This window comes from Phascolarctos cinereus, unplaced genomic scaffold, assembly GCF_003287225.1.
Source record: "Phascolarctos cinereus isolate Bilbo 61053 unplaced genomic scaffold, phaCin_HiC Scaffold_1;HRSCAF=81, whole genome shotgun sequence".
In the NCBI taxonomy this organism is placed as follows: Eukaryota; Metazoa; Chordata; class Mammalia; order Diprotodontia; family Phascolarctidae; genus Phascolarctos; species Phascolarctos cinereus.
The window spans coordinates 288,184,044-288,202,196 of NW_027555514.1; the positions used below are offsets into that span (position 1 = coordinate 288,184,044).

The 18,153-nt window shown below is 49.7% G+C and overlaps 1 protein-coding gene across 2 annotated transcripts; it reads right to left on the reverse strand.

Moving 5' to 3' along the window:
• Positions 1–1,693: 1,693 nt before the first annotated feature.
• Positions 1,694–12,895, reverse strand: MIOX (myo-inositol oxygenase). Of its 2 annotated transcripts, none has more exons than XM_020982865.2 (10): positions 12,788–12,895; positions 11,519–11,587; positions 11,206–11,286; positions 10,827–10,989; positions 7,336–7,403; positions 6,893–6,924; positions 6,396–6,463; positions 6,067–6,116; positions 5,574–5,686; positions 1,694–4,136 (listed from the first exon to the last, which is right to left on the reverse strand). In XM_020982865.2, exons 1-10 carry the CDS (start codon positions 12,800–12,802, stop codon positions 4,028–4,030), a joined length of 768 nt encoding a protein of 255 aa, XP_020838524.1. In that variant the 5' UTR covers positions 12,803–12,895; the 3' UTR covers positions 1,694–4,027. The 2 variants fall into 2 exon arrangements, with proteins under 2 accessions (XP_020838524.1, XP_020838523.1); XM_020982864.2 differs by having other exon boundaries at positions 6,893–7,002.
• Between the last annotated feature and the right edge of the window lie 5,258 nt (positions 12,896–18,153).

Genomic DNA, 18,153 nt, shown 5'->3' on the forward strand with positions numbered 1-18,153 from the left:
CTCAAGTGTCTCACAAAACTCACCCTCCAGTGGGGAAAACCACACCTGAGCTCCGTCCATTTTACAGATGAGAAAATTGAGGCTAAGATAGGTTTCTACTTATCTTGAATGTCAGCTGTCTCTCAGCCACTGTAGTTCTGTCTTTTCTGGTCCAAAGGATATTTTTCCATGACAGAGAAAACAGAAGCCAAATTGTCAGTGAGTGGTTTCGCCTGCCTTCTCTCTGTTGTTGGCTATCATCCATTCACCCCAAGCTGTGGTCCTAGCCCTTCCTTAAACCTCTTTCCTTGTTGTTGTTTTTGGTTTTTTGGCTAGGCAATGGGGTTAAGTGACTTGCCCAGGGTCACACAGCTAGTAAGTGTTATGTATCCGAGGCTGGATTTGAACTCAGGTCCTCCTGAACCCAGGGCTGGTACTCTATCCACTGTGCCACCTCGCTGCCCCCCCCTCCAGTATATCTTTGAAACCCTCCCTTTTGTAATGCTAAGCTTTCTACCCTGGCTTCAGCTCATCGGGAGCTTTACCATCGCCAACTTTGACTTCACTGTGCCTTGCCACACTCTTGTATTTGGCTCCCATTCCTTGCCCTTGCTCTTATCTTCAGTACGTGTCTTTTAAAAATGAATTAGCAGCAGGAAGAAACAGAGCTCTGTTAATCACCCCCCCAAAAAAAAGAACCTCCTCCAAACAGATCTGGAAAATGCACTGGACCAAATCCTCTTGGGAAATCCAAGAAAGAAGCATGGTGAGTCACGTTCCCATCCATGGTCAGTATAGGGAGAGGTCTGAGAACTCAGGGCTGGGGCTGGCCAGAACAGAGCTTTGAGCATTCCAGGTTAGGGAGAGGCTGTGCACCTGGGCAAGAAGTGATCCCAGATCCACTACAAAAGAACCCAAACTGGGGCCAACTGGCAGCTCTGTTATGTACTACCTACTTCTGTGTCATAGATCCAGGACTGACGGTGGAGGGGCCCTGTGTTTCAAGGTGGCATCCTAGGATGAGATGTGAGAGAGGACCCTGGGCTGGGTAATCAGCAAGGAAAAAAGTTAAAAGTAAGCAGCAGCTGGATGGCTCAGACAGAAGGAGCAGAGTGGGGTCTCAGTTGCCATTTCTAGGCCCATCTAAAACCTGCAGAGGAATGACAAGGACAGGAATCCCAGAGCAAAGGGAAGCCTGCTCTTCTGTCCCTCCCAATCAGCAGAGCTTTCCAGGTAGCTAACAATAGCTACTAGCTAGTACTCCCGGAACGCTAAATGGGGTAAGCCCACAGGTCTGTTGCTCAGACTTAAACCCAGCTCAGAAACTTGCCGAGATCAGACTAAGAAGGCAGCAACGGCAGCAGGACCAGCCCAGACATTCCCTCTAGAAGAACAAAGAGCCTGTCCCTAACATAAAGTCTGAAATCAAGAAGTGGGTTGGTAAAATGAGCAAGCAGAAACAAATAAAAAGCTATTATGGTGACAGAGACGCTTAAGACACAAACCCATGAGGAGAGAATAACTCCAAAAGAGCCACAAGAAAAGTGTCTAAGAAAAACATAGTTTGAGGGGCAGCTAGGAAGGACAATGGATAGAGCACTGGCCCTGAAGTAAGGAGGACCTGAGTTCAAATCTGGCCTCAGACCAAACACTTGACACTTACTGCCTAAAAAAAAAAACCATAGCTTGGCCACAAAATAAATTAGAATTCATGGAAGAGCAATAATAAAAATTTTTTTAATCATACGATTATATCAACAGATGCAGAAAAAGCTTTTGATAAAGTATAACACTCATTTCTATTAAAAAAAAAACACTGGAAAGTATAAGTATAAATGGATTTTCCCTTAAATTGATCTTTTTAAAAACATTTATAATAAAACCATCAGCAAGCATTATTTGTAATGGGGATAATCTAGAAGCCTTCCCAGTAAGATCAAGTGTAAAACAAGGATGTCCAACATCACCAATATTATTCAATATTGTATTGGAAATCCTAGCAATAGCAATGAAAGAAGAAAAAGAAATAGAAGGAATCAGAATAGGGAAAATGATCTCTTTTGCAAATGTTGTGATGATATACTTGGAAACTTCAAAGATTTAACTAAAAAATTAGTTGAAACAATCAATAATTTTAGCCAAGTAGCAGGATATAAAGTAAATCCACATGAATCATCAGCATTCCTATATATCACAAACAAGACCCTGCAAGAAGGGATGGTAAGAGATACACCATTTAAAGTGACTCTGAGTCTTGACAGTATAAAATACCTGGGAGCACACCCGACAAAACAAACCCAGGAACTATCGAAACAAAATTGTTTTAAAAAACCCTTTTTATACAAATAAAATCAGATTTAAATAATTGGAGAAATATTAATTGTTCATGGGTAGACAGGGCTGATATAATAAAAATGACAATTTTACCCAATCTATTTTATGTAGTCAATGCTATCCCAATTAAATTACCCAATTAAATTGTGTGTGTGTGTGTGTTTGTGTGTGTGAGAGAGATTTAGGTAATCCACTATGGCACTTTGCTAGTAAACCCTTTCTAAAGTGAATGTTGCTTCTTTTTTGAGTGGCCAAAGGTTCCACTGGAGAGCCTCAGTTAGCCTTGACTGAGTTTTCACCTGGTAATGCCCCAAAGCCTACATTCTTTCCTTTGCAGGAAGGAAACGCATCAGGCTGATCCTTCGAGGAACAGGCCTCACACAAAGTAAGCACTTAAGAAATAGTTGTTAGCTATTAACTCAGTTGCTTGACTATTGATCTATCGATGCCAAAGACTTCCTAACACACACAACTCATTAAAGAAAAGAGCTCTGCTCTTCCCTTAGGGTGGTCCCATAGCTGCCATTCCTGGAATCCACAGCTGTCCATGAGCCCAAGGACAGGGTCTGGCTTCCCACAACCACCACTTCCTCCTTGTATGACCTCAAGTGATTTCTATTCCCTTCTCCAAAGCTCAGTTTTCTCCTCTGTAGAATAAGAGCTTTGGTCTAGACAAGCCCTGAGGTCCCTTCCAGTTGACCCAGAGCTCCCAAGGACAAGGAGCTAGTCCCAAAGGACTCACTTTTGTCTTCCTTTGTATCTTCAGTGATACAGCACGGTGCTTGGTGTACAATGGCACTTAATAAACGCTTATTGACTGACTGTCAGTGAAGGGATCAGGCACACTTCACAGGGAGGAGCTGGTTCTTATTTCTTTGGTCCATCACCCTTACCCGAGCGTGCTGGGAAGATGTGCCTGGGCCCCCTGGGTCCGTGGAATCTGGCTGCCCATGGTCAGTCCCCAGACAGTAATAAAGAAGAAGTGAGCTGATTGGAAGTCCAAAGAAAATAACCCAGAACCCTCAGGCGCAGAGAGGCCCTGCAGGGAGTCGCCTTCTTGCTCCAATCTCTGGGATATTCATCTAAATCCCGTTGCTGGAGATGTTGAGTGGGAAGCACATAGCGGCTCTCTGAGGTTGAGGTTGGGGGGGGGGGGTGGCCTTGGAGGGTGGTGAATGTCCCAGGGAATGTTCTTCCTGTAGGAGAAGGTCCTGAACTCCAAGGTCTCATCCCTAGGCCCCTAATTCTTCCGACAGAGTGAAGGGAAAGATGCCAGGGTTCTGCACAGTCTTTATTTCTTGGCAGGAGTGTTAAGAATTTGCAGGTGTGGTTGGAGGGCTGAGCAGTGCCCAGGGACCCCCAGAGCATGTGGTCTAGCTGGCTACAAATGATGGTGAGAATGGAAAGCAGGAAAGTGATGGGCACCTACTGACTGACAATGATGATGTGACGGGGATGGAGTTGGCAATCGGGTATGGAGATAATGAAGACATGGATGCTGCTGCTAGTGAGATGGAGAGGTCAGCTGACGGGGTGGCCAGTGGCCCCGGGTAGTCTCTGGGCTGATAATGCCCAGCTCAGAGGAAGGGGGAGAAAGGGGCCTGTGGACAGGTTGGTGTGTACAAGGGAGGGGGCTGGCTGCCCCTGGTGAGGCAAGTGAGTCTGGCTGGCTGTGAGAGGGCCAAGAAGTAGGCTCAGACCAGAGCAGAGGCCGTTACCAGCAAAGGACCCCGGGGCAATACTTGTCAATGAGGCCCTGGTAGTACGGCCGAAGCATGGACACATCTGGCAGGTCCTCTGACTTGGTGTAGAGATCAAACTTGCTGTAAGAGATACGGAGAGGGGGGCAGTGGTCATGGGCATCCCCCAGGAAGAAAAGGAGAGCCCCTGCCCCTACCCCTCCCCTGTCAGCCTCTCAATGCTGATCTCTCAGCCTTGGGTTCCCCATACCTCCCTTTGCTTCTGTCCCAGCTAAAGGCTTGAGTTTTCACTTAAGGCCGGCTAAACTCTGCTAAGATGTTAACGGCTGATAATGGCTCCATGGGGCTCTCCCCAATCTTTGTACTTCAAATATTCCTGGCACAGAAGCCTGTCAAACAAACACTTGTTCCACAGATGAAGGAATCAATGATAGTAGGGGCCTTTGATGCCCTCACCCAGAAGCATGTGTCCCTCAGGAGGCTCTCATACCACGACAGGCAGGAGTGTCTTGGGAACCCAAAGAGTACAGAGGAATCTGGGGTCGGTCAGAGGAGCAGCCATGTTTGGCATCTCGGGCTCCCTCCTGCCCTTTGGTCTCTGGCTCTGTCTCCCTTGCCTGCCTTTTGCCCCACCTGGTCCTGGTGGAGAGGTCAGGACATTGGCCAGGGGAGCCCAGGAGGCTTTGCCTTGCCTCCCTCAGTCCTGTCCAGGCCCAGGAGGGAGTAAGAACTCCTCAGAGGCAAAGAGCACTGGCTCTGGAGGCAGAGGACTTTCTGCCTCTGTCACCTGCTACCTATGTGACCCTGGTTAAGTCACTTCCCTCCCCTGATTCTCGAATTCTTCATGTGCTAAATAAGGAAGGCTGAACTAGAAGGTCTCTGAGCTTCCTGCCAGCTCTGGAGCAATGAACCCACAGAATCATTTCACTCTTGCCTCAGTTTCCTCATCTGTAAAATGAGGAGGTTGAGCTCCATGGCTTGTGAGGTCTCTTCTAGCTCTGCCTCCTGCAGGGCAAACTGGGAAGTTGTCATGGCTCAGCTCTTCTGACCACATGGCCCAGGTCAGCCTTGGATCGGAACCCAGGCCACATGATTCCAGGACTAGTGAGTGACCTTTCTGTCACACAGGCTGCCTCCCTACTTGCCCAAGATTGCGCCCTTGCAGGTCTCTGGTCTCCAAGGCCAGGCCTCTCTCTGGGGCTCAGGCTACCACCCCTCCGCTAGACTGGAAGCTCCCTGAAGGCAGAGCCTATGCCATTCTTCACACCTGCATCCCCAACACCCAGCGAGGTGCCCTGTATACAGTAGGCACTTTGCACTTATTTATAGAAGAAAGTCCTCAGTGGGTCCTGGGCCTGGGTAGGGGAAGAATAGGGCCTGAGGACAGGATCCTCCCTTACTGAGGACCCCCAAGCCTGGCCCTGACTGGCCCCTGCTGCTTCTTCTGGCCTAAGGAGAGACAAGAGGCTCATCCCCCACATCCTGCCCTGAGCGGGACGGCCGGGGTATCCCTTGAGCCACTTGAGGGGGCAGCACTGAGCCCCCCTCCCCAGCCCTTACTTGAACTCTTGCACCCAGGGCAGCATGCTGAGGTCATGGGGGCTGCAGAGGTGCCGGTAGTCGCTACCAGTGTGCCAAGGGTAGAAGGAGTGAAAACGGATCATGTAGAAGGCCTAGATAGGGAGGGAGGAAGGAATTATGTCCTCTTAATCGATTTCCTTTCTAGCCCAGATCCTGGGCTCCAGGCCCCCATCGAGCCTTGGGAAAGCCGGGCCCTGGCCTCACCAGGTAAATTCCCACCCCCAGGCCACTCTCTGGGACTTGGCATACGCTAGGTTCTGCCAGGCGTGTGCCTGCTCCAATTCGCCGTCAACCTTTCCCACACTCCGGTCTAGGTCCCCTGATAGCCTGAGCCCGGCACGTCCCAGCCCCACGGGCCTATGGTTCCCTCCTCTCAGAAGTGACTCGGTGTCAGAGCCTAACACTGGGCAGCCAGAAGCCTTGCAGTGTCAGCAGCTGGAGGCTGGGGAGTGGACGCTTTGACCCCACTTACCTCCGGAGGCAGAGAGAATTTGTTGAACTTCATCATCCGATACATGTACTCTGTATAAGGAGAGATGGTCACAGGCCTGGCCACCACCCAGCACCCAGCAGCCATCACCCCAAGAGAGATCCCACAAGGCTCCATTCTACAGAACCTGTAACCCTTTTCCTCAGGAGCCCACAGACAGCAGGTCTGGCCCTGGGTTATGAGAGGGGAGTCAGGGTTCACTGTTTTCATTTCGGGGCTCCCTACCAGCCCCTACGTGATTGGGGGAGGGAAGAGCCTTTGGGGAGGAGAGGGAGAGGGGAGGCAGTGGAGAGCAAGGGGAAAGATCTCACCATCATGGCCCCAGGACATCAGTACGTTCTCCAGGCCACAGTTGGGCTCATACATTCCATAATCAGTGCTGGAAAGTCAAGGTTGTAAGGAGGGATAGAAAGAAGGGAAAGGCCTGGGGGAAGGGAGAGTCCTGTACAGTCATGTACAAGGGGAAGGGTCTCTGGGTGGTGGGGGGAGATTTGGGGGAGGGGTCTGGACGAGAGACCTCTCTTCAGGAGTGGGAGGAGGGAAAGGGGGAGGGGCTGGGTAGAGCTCATATATATATATATATCTCTAATGACAAAGCAACATTAGCCAAAGGTTCTGTATGTGTGTGTGCTGGGGAGTGAGGGAGGACTCTTTGCATAAGAGATCTGTGGTGGGGAGACTATCTGTATGAAAGATCTCTAGGAAGGGTTGTATGAGAGATCTCTGGAATTGGGAGAGGAGGGGAGGTTCCTGGGCAGGGGTTATTTAAGAGGGGAGATCTCTGGGTGGGGGGAGGGGGGTGGATCACCAGTATCGAGGGTCCTTGGTGTCAGGATTATCCTGAAAAGTTGAATCCCAAAAGACAACAGATTTTTGGGGGCGGCAGCCAACAGGGAAGGTGTCTCCAACAACTGACCACTGGATGTGGGAGGCAGCAGAGTCATGGACTTGGGGCCATAGGTTACGGGACCCTGAGCCACCCCTCAAAATGGATCAGAGCCAAGAGCTTACAGCCCGGAGCTGAACTCCAGGACCCTTGGAACTCCAAGGCCACAGCTGGAAACCCATCCAAGAGGCCAGTGGCCAAAGATCAGCTTGAAGCCCCATCCTAGCCTAGAGCCTAGAACTCAGAGTCTAGAACCAGTCCCACCTCTAACCCCAAACCCAGAATCCATAAACCATAGATCAGAACCCAGAGGCCAGCGGTCAGTGCCTGGCCTGCCCTCGGCCATCTTTGTTGTCGCTGCTTACCTGAGGCTCCCCAGCCATGACAAGGATCTTCCCCAGATCATGTAGCAACCCCACGAGGTGGAACCAGTCTAGGGAGGAAGGACAAGGACAGGAGCTGAGGAGGGGGGAAGGGAAGCTCTTGGCCTGGGAGGGCAGAAGGGGGCTCTGCTGGGGGCTTCTAGCATCTCAGGTGCAGGAACCCATGGCAAGCCACGCTTGGACCTCCCTAGAACCTCCTCAGCACCATACCCGGAGAGCTCTCCAGAAATGGTGCTCAAATGGTTGGCACCCATTCTACAAAGGAAGAAGCAGGTGCTCCGATCCACCAAGCATTTATGTGGGATCTCCTGTGTAGCTCAAGGCTGGGGGAACTAGAGAGACAAAGAAAAGTGAAAAGCAGGCCCTGTGCCCCAGGAGCTTACGTTCTCCTGGCAGAGAATTCCCTATACAAAGCTAACTATATACAGGACAGTTTGAGCTGGGAAAGACCACTTACATACAGCTAAGGAGATCAGGGAAGGCTTCCCACAGGAAGTGGCACTGGAGCAGAGCTTTGTGTAGCCAATGGGGCGGCTAGGGGCGCCATAGTGCACAGAGAGCCGGGCCTGGAGTCAGGAAGACTCAAACAAATCTGGCCTCAGACACTCAGCAGCTGTGTGACCCTGGGCAAGTCACTTCCCTGTTTGCCTCAGCTTCCTCATCTGTAAAATGAGCTGGAGAAGGAAATGGCGAACCACTCCAGTATCTCTTCCAAGAAAACCCCCAAGAGGGTCACGGAGAGTCAGACACAATTAAACAACAACAGATTCGGAAAGGCCAAAGAGGAGGGAGGACATGACAGGAATGGGGGGCAACTTCGCCAAATTAAGGGGATGGCAGGGAAGCCAGTGTGGCCATGGCAGAGAGTGTGTGAAGGGGCATAATGGGGGTTGTCTGGAAAGGCAGATTAGGGCCAAGTCTGAGGCCAGGAGAAACATTCCACTGGGTGTCCACCCTCCTGCTCCACCCAGGCAGAGACAGAGAGCCCCGGGCTGGGCGTCAGGAGGCCTGGCCTCCAGGCCTGATTTTCCTTCCCTCTGACTTCCTGTGTCCCTCCAGTAAAGGAGAGATTGGACCCCCTCTCTATGACGCCTTCTCATTCTAGTGTTCTAGGATTCTCCTCCTCCCCCTTCTCATCTTCCTCCCCCTCTTCTTCCTCTTCTTCCTCTTCCTCCTTCTTCTTCTTCTCCTCCTCCTCCTCCTCCTTCTTCTTCTCCTCCTCCTTCTTCTCCTCCTCCTCCTCCTCCCCTCCTCCTTCTTCTCCTTCTCCTCCTCCTCCTCCTCCTTCTTCCTTCTCCTTTCTAGGCTGAACCCCCTTCATTCCTATGAGTTGTTCCTCAATCAACTGCCTGATCTCCAGACACCTCACTACTTTCTGTATTCACCACAGAGGCAACCTACTAAGGTGGGAAGAGTGCTGGCCCTAGAGCTGGGAGTGATCTGGGGAGGAATCCCATTTCTTACAGACTAGCTGTGAGAAAGTTTCAATTAACCCTGTGGAGCCTTAGTTTCCTCATCTGTAAAGTGGGGGCCTTGACCCTTGCATTCTCTCCCTGGTGTGTGGAAAGGGCTTTGTAAAGCTTCTAGCAGCAGAAAAATGTCAGCTATTGCTTTAATTATCCTGATCCCCTTTCTCTGGAGACCCCTTCCTAAATTACTTCACACATTGTCCTTCCACCTAGTACTGATCTCCATACCTGGGGAGGAAGAGGGTAATTGAAGTAACTCTTAAGGACGTATGCTCCCAAAGGGCAGGAATTATTTCCTCTCTGGCACTTGATCCCCAGTACCCTGTACGTAGTAGGTCCTTAATTAACATTTGTTGAATTGAAAAAAAGAATCTTGCCTAAATGTGGCCCAGACCTGGACTCAGTACCCAGGCTGTTGTCTGGTGGGGGCAGAAGATCATCACCTCCCTTACTCTAGCCCCAGTGCCCCAGACTAGACAACTGCTCTCTGCCACCACTTCAGGATAGGCCAGCAGAAGGCTGATTTGCCCTCCCCAGCTCTGTCTCTCTGAGACCCATGCTTGGAGAACCCTCTCCCCTCCTACTCAGGACCCCGGCAGCAATAGCAGGTGCAGCAGCAGGGTTCCTCCTTCCTCAGGTCTAGGAGCTTAGGACAAGTTGGCTTCAGACCTTGGCTTCACAATGAATGTCAGGGAAACTTCCAAATACTCAAAGCCATCCCCAAGTGGAATGGGCTGCTTCAGGGCTCCCTGTCACTGGACAGCTTCAAGCAGAGTCTGAATGACTGCTTGTAGGGTGGAGGGAATTACTGCCTCAGTAGGGAATCCGAGTTCCTTTCTAATTCGGGGTTTCTCTGATTCTGTGAATGAATGGGGTGGAGGAATAACTGAATTGGGATATAATAAAGCAATAATAATTCTTTCAATCACAAAATGCCCCACCTGGGCAATAATTCACCAGACACCAAATATCAAAGATAATAGTGACTGCTTTTTGAAGCTAATTACACTGGAAATAATGATCAGAACAATGGAATGTTTATCATGATCCAGTGAAATAGTGATTTTCGAGTGGGAGAATGAATGAGTATTAAATAAATGAATGATTGGGTGGAGAGGCTAATGCTAAGAATGACCTACAGTGGGATGCTGCCTTAAGGGGGAATGATTCCATGACCTTCACCCTTAATTCTCTGGTCATCAGGGTCTGGGCTGGTCCTAGATTTGTGGGATGGAGAGTCCCGCCTCACCCATCCTATGGTCTTGGGGGTTTTCCTTCTCTTGTCCTGCTCTTCTGGGAGTGGACCAGGTTCCTTCCTCCCTGAAAGGTGGCTACACTTTTAATCCCCCCTCCCCTGGAGAAGGACTCTTTATCCTTCTCGCTCTGCATCTGGGGGCTCCCTGGCTTCTGCCCTCCATGTTCCCTTGCCTGTTATCTCTCCTGCCTGGCTCCCACCATCCCTTATTCCCTGGTTCAGGTGGCAAGCAGGATACCTCCCCTACATGAGAGCCAGTGAACTCAGGGAGGGGCTGAAAGAGTACCTGAACACAAAATAAGACCGGGTGAAAATGAAGAAAGAGAACTGGGGTGGGGGGAGGGGGACCTTAGAGATCACCCGCTACAAGTCCTGACTGTACATATGGAGAAACTGAGGGCAAGTGAGGGGACTAAGTGCCCTGATCACAGTAGTCAGCAACAGCCTCCACCACGATCTGGGCCTCTTGGCACCCAGTGGGGGACCTCGCTCACGACCTCTTCTGGGCCTCCCTTAAACACACAGAAATAAGGGCAGTGCCCATGAGCAGGGTCTGGGAGCAAGCAGGGCCGGAGTGGGAAGCAGAACCTCTCTTCACCCCCAGGTAAGGCTGGCATTCCACATCTGCCTTTGGGGGGCATCACCCCTTCTGTCCCAGGGAGGGCACAAGGAGGGGGCTGAGAGAGGACCCCTCAGGGTGATGGGGACAAGAGCAGGAAATGCCTGGGAGTGGGGGAAGCAGGAGATACCCTTGTCAGGATGAGCCTTCCGGATGCCCTCAGCTGTCTGAAATGCATGGAATGAATTGGGAAAGTCCACGTCAGGGTCGGACTCATCCACCAGCCCATCTAGCAGCTCCACGGCCTCCATCACGGTCATCTTTTTGTAGGTGAATCCACCAAACTCCTTGTGCTGGGAACAAGAACCACCCACTGGAAACAAGGATCCATTATCCCCCAGAAATGGATCTTGTGACATCAGGTAAACCGACTCTATCACCCTCAGGTCACAGACCCATCACTCCCAAGAAATGACCCATCATCAAAGATGTGAACCCATCACTGAGGACAGGGGCCCACCATCATTGACACAGATCTGTCACCCCAAGGATCCCTTCTCCCGTCTCACCTTCCTCCTGACAAAGTCCACGGTTTGGTGCGTGTGCATGAGCTTGTAGGTGGTGTAGACTCGATCCAGGAGGGGTCCTGACTGCAAGGCCCAGTCAGGTTAGACTCCAGCTCCCCCCGCTACTGTGTCTGAGGCCTCCTCATCCCTGACCCTCTGACCCTCTCTCTCTACCCCTTGGCTGCTCCCCCACCCCACCCACTTCCTCCTTCACTGGCCACTAAAGCTGTTCTCTCCAGGATGGCAGGGGAGGGCCAAAGTCAAAGTCAGGGACAGGGGCCGGGAGCACAATCAGGGCCAAGCTGGCAGCTCTCACAGTGTAGTTTCGGAAGTCCTCTTTATTTTTGCCCCCATCAGGCCGGTAAATCTGAGAAGGATCTGGACCCTAAGGGAAAGGGGAGAAGAGGAGGTGAGCTCAGCCAGTTTGGGAGAGGGAAGGAAGGCTAGTCTTCTCTCTGGGAAGGCTTCAGGAAGGGCAGGAGAGGGGGAAGGGACCCCGTAGCCTAGAAGCATCAGTGTATGTAGCTTATTCCAGAGTATCACTAGTAGAGAGGGAGAAAAAAGATGCAGTAACTCTAAGACAGTCAGGATCACAGTCCTAGAAATGATTAGCTTTGGAAAGCAGAGACACACTCAGGTATGGTCTACTACTCACTCGTACCTCCTTCCAGGCCCACCGAGCCTTGTTCAAGTTCCATCTCAGACCCACGCAGTCACCTGCGCACATGCACACTGCCTGGGCCTAGGTGGGGGCTGGTGGGGGGGAAGGGACTCCACAGCACAGAGAGCTCTCCCACTGTGGATAATGAAGAGGCATATCCCTGCCTCTGGGCTTAGAGAAAATAAGAAAATGCATGTTGGTTCAGGTGAGCCCTGTGACCGATGGGAGGAGAAAAATAGAGGACAGGAGTAAGGAGCAGAGTTAACTCATTGCCCCCCCCCTCCTAGGAAGGAAGGGGTCCAGGTGGAGACCCAGGAGCTGGAAGCCACAATTGCTATGGGATGTTATGAGTGGCACTGTGCCTCTGTGCCTCTGTAAGCCTCAGTTTCCCCACTAATGAAATGAAGAGAATGGCTCTGGCTTGTTCCCAGGATTGAGATGAGGAAAGTGAGGATGTAGACCATTGGGCCTGGAAGTCCCCAGTCTTTGGGTTTTACTCCCCTAGGTCCTAGTTCCTTCAACCAGGCTCTTGCTCTCCACCCCAGCTTCCTTCTTCTCTACTATTTGTCTCTTACCAGCCTAGTTGGGTGGACCTTGGGCCCCTGTAAGGGCCTGGGGCTAGTGAGTGAACCCAGGGTCCCAAACCATACCCTCCCAAACCATACACCAGCCCCTCCCTTCCCTCAGAGTTTTGGAAGCAGACTGGAGTGGGGACCGCTCAGAACCCTGGAGTAGCCTAGCAGCTGAGGAGAACCCAAGAGCTCACGGCCCTGGAGCAGCCTGGAAAGGAAGCACCCAAGGGCTGAGGATTCTGGGAGCAGTCTGGAGGAGGGGGAACCCAGGGGCTCAGGACCCTGAAGCAGCCTAGAGAAGGGGACAGCCCAGCAGCACTTTCGAAGGCAACCAGGGAGACAGGCCACTCACCATTAAAACCTTCATCTTGACCACAGGCCTAGCGGTGAACAGGATGGGAAGTGGCTTGCATGTGATCTGTCTGAGCCCAGGGGGCTCTTATATATACCCTTAGGTTACATAAATATCCATGGAAGTGACCAGATCTAACCTAAGCTAGCTGGTCCTGGCCAAGAGGTAATCAGTGACCATTTAACCTGCTGACCTTGGACTGCTCACCATTGGTTAATATGTCAGAGTCTATCCCCTTCCCCCTTCCCTGGAGGGCCCACTCTGACCTCTACTCCACAGATAACACCTTTGCAGAGAGAGCAGGATGGGGCTGGGCTGGGATGGGATGGGACGGGATTAGATGGAATGGGTTCCCATGTAGCAGACAATAGGCCAGCAGAGTAATCAAAGAAGCCCCAAGGAAGGAGGTGGGCTTCAGTCAGAAGAGGAGTGAGATGGGTCACCAGAAGTTGGAAATCCTACCTGGGAACTGAAACCATTTGATTTACAGTTAGGAATGTGCCAACAGCCAGTAAGGTGGGAAGAGCATCATATCTTGAGGGAAATTGGGCAAACAATCCTAAATAAAAGCAGCATCATTGAGGCCCCCACAGAGCTCTGAGCAGGTGTTATGATGCTGGGAGGGCTACCAACAAGAAGGACAGAGGACTGATGAGTCGTCTCATGTCCAGCAAGCAGGAAGGAGGGCAAGAGGCACTTTGGAATGACCTGACTGGAAGGAAAACACTTGTTACAAAGAAGACCCCAGATTTAGTGCTGAAGACTGGTGTCTCAAAGACTCTTTATTAAAGAGGTTGAAGTGTGTCCTTTCAATTCTCGCGAGAAGAGGGCACACCTCATTTGAAGGGGGAGAATGTGCCAAGTACAGAAGCCAGAGCAAGCTTTATAGTTAGTAACTGCCTAACTCTTCCCTTCTGGATCAGGATTGGTCCTAATCCTTCTGGGTTACAATCTTCCTTATACTCCCTGTTCGTATATTTTATATACCTGTGATCCCCACCCCTTAACATACATTTTGTGCCTAGAATTGGTGTTGTCACTCCCCCCTCCCCCGCCCCGATGGAGAAGTCAGCCTGTCTGTGCTGATTTCTTATCTACTCATGTGGAAACTTAACTCTTTTATTTCTCACACACTCTACTCTATGTTTTAACCCAAATCTATCAGAGACTATTCATGGATATACAAACATTTTTGCTTAGACAAAGGATCAGAGTGCCCTCTGCTAATCAGACCACTCTCACAATCCAAACAATTGCCACCTTATATTTTATAGTAATCTCAAAACAAAAGATGAAATTCAACAGTAAAGCAAAAAATAACCAAGTTTAAGTTTAGGATTTTTTATTTTGAGAGGCAGTATGGTACAGTGGGCAGAGTCCTGGGACCTGGGTTAGGATCCCAGACCTGCTGTTTACTAACTACCTGGATGACCTGGCAGAAAATCGCTAAACATTTCAGAGCCTCTGTTTCCTCATCTGTAAAATGAGAAGATTGGACTAGATGAATAAGACAAATCCCGAGGTCTGGGTCTTCCTGAGATGATTATCCTCTATTCAATCATCTGATTCAAGTGAGGACAAGACACCATCAAAATAAGGCCCTTTCCAGGACTAGATCTAGGAAGACTTTGCTACATATACCGAACAGAACAATAGTCACATTAATGGCAGAAACTGGGGGGAATGTCTCCCTGAAACCAATCGCTCCCTCTTAAACCACTTTACCAAAGGGTTCCCCTTCCAGGCTGGTCATGTGAACAAAGGGCTGCCTCTCTTGATTGGATGGGACAAGAAGACATCCCTACTCGGAGTTTGGTCACCATCATCAATCATTAGAGAAGCTCTCTCTTGTCTCCTCCTCAGCTCATCGCTCTCCTACCACTAGCTCCCCCTTCAGCTGTCTTGCATGACGAGTTGGCTCTATGTGCCCAAGTGCTCCCATTGCATCCATTTTCTCCAGCAGATTGCCCCCTCTGTCAATTGTACCATCCCTTAACATCCTCTCTCACCATGCTTCAATTTTCTTCCTACCTATCGGCTGCTTTCCTTCTGCCTGCCAACGTGTTTGTGTCTCTCTCATCCTCAAAAACCCCTCGTTTGATCCATCCATCATCCCCACTGGCTATTGCCCATAAGTTTGTCCATATGTCTCCTCCCTTGCCTGACTTGAGATGCCCATCTACAATGGATGTCCCCACTTTCTTCTCAGTCTCTTCTTAACACTCTGCCGAAGGTTAAATCTGGCTTCCAACCTCCATCATCCAATCAAAGCTGCTCTTCCCAAAGTTACCAATGGTCTCTTCTCAATGCACACTCTCTTTGCCTTTTCTGTAGCCTTTGACACTGCTGATCAACCTCTTCTCCTTGACACTCTCTTCTCCCTAGATTTTCACAACACTGCTTCCTCCTGGTTCTCTTCCTAACTATCTGATTCTCTTTCTCTGTGTCCTTTGTAGGATTTTCACTAAGATTATTCCCACTACGAGTGGGGGCCCCCAAAGGTTCTATCCTGGGCCTTCTTCTCTTCTCCCTCTGTACTCTTTCATTTAATGATCTTATCGGAGGCATATCATCTCTATGCAGGTGATTCTCAGATCTTCTTATCCAGCCATATCCAACCTCTCTGCTGATCTCCAACTGCCCTTCAGACATCTCAGACTGGATGTCCAGTAGGCATCTTGTACCCAAACATGTCCAAAACTGAAGCCATGATCTTTCTTCCCAAACCATCTCCTCTCCCTAACTCCCCTATTATTGTTGAGGGTACCACCATCATCCCAGGCACCTAGGCAACTCCACTCACCCACCATAGCCAATTCGTTGCCGAGGCCTATTTGATTTTACCCTTGTAACATCTCTCACATACACCTCCTTCTTTCCTCTCACCCTGCCACCACCCTGGTGTGGGCCTCTCATCACCTCACGCCATCTCAAATCCCAGTTCAGATGTCAAAGGGATCCTCTTAAATTAGTTCAGGTCTGACCATGTCACCCCCATTCCCACCTTCTTAATACACTCTGACAGCTCCCCATTACCTCCAGGATCAAAGGCCAAGCCCTCTGTTTGGCTCTAAAAAGCCCTGCATAAGCAAGCCCCTTCTTGCCTTCCCAGTCTACTTATACTTTATTCTCCATCCCCCCCCCACCCCACTCCACCCTTCCTCTCCCACTTCTGTGCATTTTCCCTGGCTGGCCCTTACATTTGGAGCGCTCTCCCTCCTCATCTCTGCCTCCTGGCTTCCTTTGAACCTCAGCTAAAATTCCACAAGTAGCTTTTCCAGGTCCCCCTAATGCCAGCGTCTTTCCTTTGAGACTACCTCCAACTTACAGAGTACACAGTTGTTTGCATGTTGTCTTCCTCATTAGAATGGACGCTCTTTGAAGGTAGGGGCTTTGCCTTTCTTTGTAGCCCTAGTACCTAGCACAGCGCCTCACACAGAGCAAACACTCCATGAAGAATTGTTGATGTTGACTGGTTGTCATGGGATTGTAAGCACTTAGCCAGGAACGGAATAGAGCCGAAATATTTTTGCTGGTCTTGTTTATCTGATCAAGGGACTTTATACTGAAAGTGGAGAAGGAAGAGAAAAACTGTCTGCATTTAATGGCTGTCAGATTTCATAAAGAATCCGTTCAAGACGAGACACATGCGTGTGTGCACGTGACAGTGGGGCAGATCCAGAAGAGCAGCAACCGTAACAATCACATCACAATCACCTTATACCAAGATGACCTCAGGTGATGTGGCTCCAGTGTGAAACACATAAACAGTGTCTCCACCTGGAGGAGCCTTTCTCCAATTGTGTCCAAATGTCATCTCAATATACACCAGGGAAATTTAGAAACTGAAGGCTTTGGCTTTGAATCTGGAGGTTAAATTGAGCCAAAGGATGAAGGTGATGCCAACAAATCCCTTGGTCTCCTTCAGGCAAGATACACTAATGCTCAAGAAAACATAAAGCAAGGCTTAGCTCAGTGCCTGGCACATGGTAGGAGCTTAATAAGCTTGTTGGTGGACCGATCAAGCTATCAAAGAGAAATTGTGGTCATGCATATCAAAGAGTTACTGGCCTCCTGACATTGGAGCTCAGTGGGAAGAATTTAGTGCTTAGCTCAGTGCTGGGCACATAGTAGGTGCTTAATAAATGTTTATTGATTGATTAAAAAAGTAGTTAACACCTATTCAACACCTGTTTTAGCATACACTTTCAATAATGGAAAATGGATCATAATAGTTTTGGAGAGTGCTCTAAAAACCACCCAAACCATACAACATTGACAAAACACAGGGCCAGTCGCCTTATCTAAGGCCAGTACAGAAAGATGAACAGTTTCTATTTAAAAAGAAGGAAAAAGATTGATAAGCACCCTCAGAGAAAATGATAATCAGGTTTAAAATTTACAGAAATACTTTTGGAACAAGAGGCAGCTAGGTAGTTCAGTGGACAGAGTGTTGGGACTGGAATCAGAAAGACCTGAGTTCAAATCTGGCCCTAGACATTCACTGGCTGCATGACCCTGGACAAGTCATTTCACCCTTTGTTGGCCTTAGGGGTTTGTTGGTATGGTTCAGTTGTTTCAGTCACATCCAACGCCTCATGACCCCATCTGGGGTTTTGTTGGCAAAGATCCTGGAGGACTTTGCCATTTCCTCCTCCAGGTCATTTTACAGATGAGGAAACTGAGGCAAACGGTGACTTGCCGAGGGTCGTGCTTGCCTTTGGCTCCTCACTTGCAAAATGAGGAGAATAATAGCACCTAGCTTGCAGGGCTGCTGCGAAGCTTAATTGAGATACTGTTTGTCAAGAGTTCTGTAAACTTTAAAGAGCTATGTAAATGTTAGCTGTATTAATAGATATCGTTATTATTAGATGCCACTTCACCCAATAGGACAAAAGCTGGCCATCGCTACACGTCATTGGATTAGTCAAACGTTACTGAACTTCATTTGCGTCTGGGCTCGGCCTCTGGAATGGCTGAGCTCCAGGAGTGCAATCAATAGGCTTCTGTGGGCCCAAGCTCATCCTATGACGTTAGCAAAGAAACACCAGCCTCCTGAATGAATTGCCAGGATCTGGTTGGAGCAACGTTGCAGTCTGTGAGGTGATTTAGGAGCTGGTCATCACCACCAGAAATTACGGAGAAGCTCTCCTTTAGAAGACAAACCACCTATCACCGAGCATTTTATCAAGTACTTCCTACGTTTCAGGGATGGTACTAGACCCCTGGCCACACCAGTGCTCACCTTCTAGCTTTAGCTCTGGAGTTAGGGCTTTGTACCATAGCTCTGTGCTATGCCTCTGGGAAGGGGAGGTCAGCCTTGCTCAGTCTTGCCCTTTGTGCCTAGAATTCCTGACCTTCCCTTT